We start from the raw sequence: 5,714 nt of genomic DNA, 5'->3' as shown, positions 1-5,714 counted from the left end.
TCAGCAGTGTCAGCTTTAGTTGAGCTATGTCAGCATTCCCCGTTCAAAACTCCACAGACTGGTAAACAGAGCCAAAACAGAAACCAGCTGGGAACAACCAAGTGCACAGATGACACAACTATTGCTCTAATAATTTAAAATACATGAAAATACTCTTTCTTTACTATGCTTTGGGGTTTTTTTTCCCAAAACATTTATGCTGTGGATAACCATTCTTAATTTATATGCATTCAGTCCAGAAGTAATAACTAACTAGATCCTTCATATTGAGTCTTGGAGCATAAATATTATATATATAGATATATAAAATATCTTATGTGAAAGCCTGTCCTTGTTCCTGGGACACAGAGTTTTCTCAATCTGCTCATTGAAATAATTTCACCGACATCTCAAGAGCCTACTCAGTTTCCATTTATGGAAGTCAGACAGTATTCAATGACTACAGTACTTCATCTTTTTTACTACATTGTGCAATCAGAAAAGGGAAGCTGAAGTTATTGCTTTTATATATTTATTTAGTATAACAAAACTTTTATAACTACTGGTTTTGTTCTTTAGAGAGTTAGTTGAATTAATTGAAAAATTAATTATGACAAACCAAACAGTGATAGCAAAGTATAATATTGCAGCTAATGTCAGAACAATGTTCATAGAGTCATTTGTGTAATCATATTAATACCTCTTTTTTATTATTTTTTAAAACTCAGCCTATCTAGGAAATACACTGTACCTATTTTGATTTTTAAACATTGTTCCTATCTTACAGATGGAGAGCAAAATGATTTTTATTATAACATTTTGTGTACATGATAAATGTACCAGACATCTGCAGGGAGTATGAATCATTGAAGTGGTCTGAATTATACTGAGAGCTTTCAAAAATAACTGGAAAAGAAAACTTTGTAATTGCTTTATATATTTTTTTTTTTTAATTATTTTTTTTTAAATTAGATTGTTAATCTGGAAATATTTTACTACCTGATTAAAAAAAAAGATTTCTGATTTAAATCAAAACCAAAACCAAACCAACCCAAACAAACAACAAAATAATTTTGGAAATGTGTCCTCTCAGAGGTGCAACGTATCTGCTGTGGATAAAAAAAGTAGCACCAAAGCCACATTCTTCAAGCTCCTTAAACTGGTCCTTCATTGACAGCTTGATGCCCCTTTATTATTCCTTCTGACTGATGGGTAGGTTCTTGATCTAAGGGAAATGACCTTAGAAACAGCCCTGTCTGTTTGGGAGGATCCCGATATTTGGTTTTGAAATAATACTTCTTCAAACTGTTCTCAGATGGATCACATCTGGCCAGCTGTGAAAAATATGTCTCAGATGTAGGACATTCAGAGCGTTCTCTGAGTGTGCTCGTTACAATCATTTTGTCCTACAACCTCGAGTGCTTACTCATTTACCATATAAGGATGTCAGGCATCGTTAAATATTATGTTCTTAATTACTATAGAGTGTTTCTTACAGAATTCATCCCGTTGAGACAGAAGAGTTAGGTTATGGATTTTTTTTCCTCCAAAAAATTGCAATTGCTTTCCCCAACTGCAGATGGTGTGAGCCAAGAGGCATGGAAGCAGAAGCCTTTAAAATTGAGTGCTTGAAAGTGGAAATTGAGTCAGCGCTGACATTGTCTTTCCCTCACCCTTGTGTGCGTAGGCAGTACAAGAGCCTCAACTCCGTAGCTCATCTGCCATCGTATTCTGCAAATCATTAGCACAACTGGGAGGTAGAATTTCATCCCATTGTGTTTCCTTCCTATTGAACTTTTAAATCTGACACCTTTTATTTTACTGTAATTTTGGTGATTTCATTTGTTATAAATCATGTAAAGACTTTGTTTCTTGGGTTTTTTATGTGTACTGCAAAAGAAATCAGAATAGGAAATGTGTTAAAAACATTAGGTGAGTATTTTCTTCCAACTGTCTCCCCTTTGGTATAATATCATGTATCCAAAAGTCATGAGAATCCAATGTCTTACATTTAACTTCAATCACATGTTTTTTTCTTACTGATTTGATTCTGAAGATTTCAAATGTAGCTGAATATTCACGTAGTTCTTCAGTTGCTAAATGTTTTTTGAGATATTCTGTTACACGGTTCTGAAGAGGCTACAGTTGAGATTTGCTTCTTGTTTTAAAACTTGGTTTAATGTCTTCCTAAAAGTCCATAAAAAGGTCATTTCATTTTTTGTCACCCCCTTTCAGGAAAACACTTGTTTGGTGATTGGGAATGATTTGTATGAACTGTATTTCTGAGATGCAAGAGATAGAAAACAAATGTCTTGCTCTGAAAATGCGTCTAGTTTTTTACAGGAATGTATTAATAAGGATCCAGCTAAACTTTAGAGGAGTTTTGTACATAAGGCTGAGGGAATTTAAGAATGAAGTTCTTCATTGGAGGAAATTTAAATATTGAAAAGGAACAAAACTAGGTTTAATACTAAATGTATAATCACTTCAGTTTGCTTATTCAAGCTGTAATAAAAAGTTAGTTCATTGATATTTCTTAAGAAATAACTGTGCAAATCTGTTTATTATAATAGATCATTTCCAAAAAGTGGAAAAAATAAAATTAACAATTATTTTCTCTTTTTCTGCAAGTGGTCTTATGCTTTAGAGAAGCCAAACACTGGCAGCATATTTAATATTGCTTGGTCTATTGATGGCACCCAACTAGCTGGAGCATGTGGAAACGGACATGTAATTTTTGCTCATGTGGTGGAGCAGCGTTGGGAGTGGAAGAACTTTGAAATAACCTTAATTAAGAGGAGAACCATGAAGGTAATCTTCACAGTTCAGAGCTGTGCATTCTGATTGCTAGCTTTCTAAGACTATTTTTAATACAAAATAGGAATTTTTAATGCTTGACAAAACATTATCCCTTTTTTTTTTCTGCGTATATATGACTGAAAAAGTTTCAGGATCATAAAATGGCCAGAGTTAGCAAACTCTGTGTAAACTATTAGTGTAAATAATTATCAGTTGTACAGAAGATCAGATCCATGTAAACCAAACCATATCACCAGGTGGACCAGAATTACATCTCAGAAGTCCTTTATCCTGCAGAAAAATGCAAAGCTCATTTGAAGAACATGTGAAATTAGCTGTGGGAGGCCACTTAGAAGAGAAAGATAATTTCAAGTGTAATAAAAATGTTTATTCAGAAAACAATAAAAAATACATTGGCCAAAACCAAAGCATCACATTAAATAGTATCACAGTAACTGTCAGCATAGATGGAGCTGTGTAATTAAGTGTAGATAATCTAGAGGAGCTTTCTTTGCCTTATCTGCATTCATGAGTAGTCGGGGGCACTGATGTACTTTGTAATAGCTGATGCTTTAATCAGATTTACTGTGTCCCTGTTGTTAATAAAGCTATGATAAATGTTCCTGCTTTAGGGCATTTCCAGATAAATTTGGTTGCTGACTATAACAGTAAAGAATCATAATGTGCTTTTCTGCACCACATTGTATTACAGCCTAGATTCAGATCTTCCAAAGCTACAGAAATTTGTCATATATCATATAACATATATCAGGTACCTGCGTGATGCTTCCAGCTGAGTACTGAGCAACAGGCATTGACCTCAGTGGGAGCTGCCAAGTCTCAGCACTGCTGGAAATGAAACAGGCTCCTACATGTGGTTTCTGGAGCTTAAGTTTAGAATCCTTCTTTTGAAAAAATCTTGGCCAGAATCCACATTTAGGTTACCAAATATCTGGGAATTAATATAAAAGTATGAATTTTTACCTTCTAATTTGTCCTCTGTGTTCCCAGACACTGACTCACAACATTCACTCTCTGAACACTGGGATAATATAAGATTTCCATTCTTACAAATTTTCCAAATTACACATTTGGTATTGGACACCAGGCCAATATTTTCATTATCGAAGTCAAGTTCCTAAATTCCTAATTAAAGCCCTTAAATGATTTTTGGTCTTGATCCTTTTACTGTTCAATATATAATTGAGAAAAGTTGTAACAACAGAAATTCTGTGTTACAGTTTGGTCCGGTGGGTGGGATAACATGAGTCAGTGTCTGGGAACACAGAAGACAAATTAGCAGGTAAAAATTCATATTTCTTCTTTCATTCCCAGACATCGACTCGTAACAGATGGGCTCTGTGAATAATCTCCAGGGTGTTTGAATATGCAAACAACTGAGGAAGTGTAGCTAATCCTGATTCTGGACTATTTCTTTAATTTTATTATTTTATAGTGTTGGGGTTTTTTATAGTTTATTATTTTATAGCGTTGTATATTTTATTTCTATACATTTAGGTAGGAAAACATTGCCTACAAAAAAGTTCTAGGTGCATTCTTTTTTTTTTATAAGTTTTATAATAGTTAAGTTAATTAGGGACATAGCACCACAGTAGACATAGCAATTAATAAGTCTTTGGAAATGGTTTCTAGGCTTTCATAATAATTCAGTTCAGGAATTGAACTGAATTCAATTGTTTGCATAATGGAGAATAATCAGAGGGAAGCTACCACCCTCAGAATGGTGACATCTTAAAAAAAAACCCCAAAAATCCAAACAAAAACCCCAAACAATCACACCCCCCCCATCATATCATATCATATCATATCATATCATATCATATCATATCATATATCATATCTCCTTAGATTTTACCTGCCTAAAATTTTTGAGCTCAAAAAGCTGTGTTGATTACAGGCAAACTCTTGATTTTCTTAAAACGTTGTATTTTGAGCAAATTTACACAGAAATGGCAAAGGCACTTGAGTAATTATTAATTATTTATTCAGAGTTAATAGAACCTTGAAGTTTTAAGTTTTCACCAGGGCTGTGAAAGTGCCTGTTCCCACGTAGATGGCATAATGTACTTATAATGAGAAATAATAGGATATTTCCCTAGTTAGATTTAATTTCAGTTATTGCTTTTTTTTATTCCACCAAAATTTTCTTTTGCTTAGGTGCACAATGTTCTTAATGATGCGGTGGATACGTTGGAATTCCGTGACAGGGTTATTAAAGCCTCTTTGAACTACGGGCACTTGGTTGTTTCAACTTCTCTTCAGTGTTATGTGTTTTCGTAAGTAATAAAAATCCATGAAGCTTTCTTAAGTTTATCCAACAGATGTAAGAGAGGAGCAGAAATTTTATTTGAAGTACAGTGGTTAATCTTTTTTTTTTTAAAACTTTTTTTAACTGACTTTTTTAACTTTTTAAATATTTTTAAACTTTTTTTTACTTTTAAAAAGTTAATTTTAAATTTTTTTTTACTTTTTAAATTTTTTTTAACCTTTTTTTGTAAAACCTTTTTAAACTTTTTTTTTTTTTTTTACTTTTTTTTTTTTTTTAACTAGTGGAAATATTCTATGGAACCCAGCATCATCTACAACAAAATGTATTGGAATATACTTGCCCTCCCCCTTCCCTGCTGGTACCATAACTGCCTGTTCATTTTGCTCCAAAAATTTGGCAGGAATGGTGACTGGATACAAGTGTATTTGTTCCTCCATCTAGGGACTCCCTTTTTTTTTGGATACTGCTTCTGGCATGCTATTATTTTGGAAGAGAATAGGAATGATTCAATCCTGCATCATGTTTTAAGAACATGATATTCTGTTTCATATGCTGAAATTTAAAGTTTATTCCTAAAGGCGCTTAGATCTGTCAGTGAGATGACTAATGCTGACCAGCAATGCAGCCTGTAATAGGGCACACCAGA

The 5,714-nt window shown here is 33.5% G+C and overlaps 1 protein-coding gene across 1 annotated transcript in view; it reads left to right on the top strand.

Moving 5' to 3' along the window:
- Positions 1-2,610: 2,610 nt before the first annotated feature.
- LOC104531894 (intraflagellar transport protein 80 homolog) overlaps positions 2,611-5,714 on the top strand; it is a gene marked incomplete at both ends in the record, with an annotated part of 11,562 nt that continues 8,458 nt past the window's right edge. The window contains 2 exons of the mRNA XM_010176924.1: positions 2,611-2,790; positions 4,957-5,075. Coding sequence (XP_010175226.1) covers positions 2,611-2,790; positions 4,957-5,075 — 299 coding nt within the window. The remainder of the gene's footprint in view (positions 2,791-4,956; positions 5,076-5,714) is intronic.

This window comes from Antrostomus carolinensis, unplaced genomic scaffold, assembly GCF_000700745.2.
Source record: "Antrostomus carolinensis isolate BGI_N321 unplaced genomic scaffold, ASM70074v2 scaffold17860, whole genome shotgun sequence".
NCBI lineage: Eukaryota > Metazoa > Chordata > Aves > Caprimulgiformes > Caprimulgidae > Antrostomus > Antrostomus carolinensis.
This window is presented reverse-complemented; position numbering and strand designations above follow the sequence as displayed.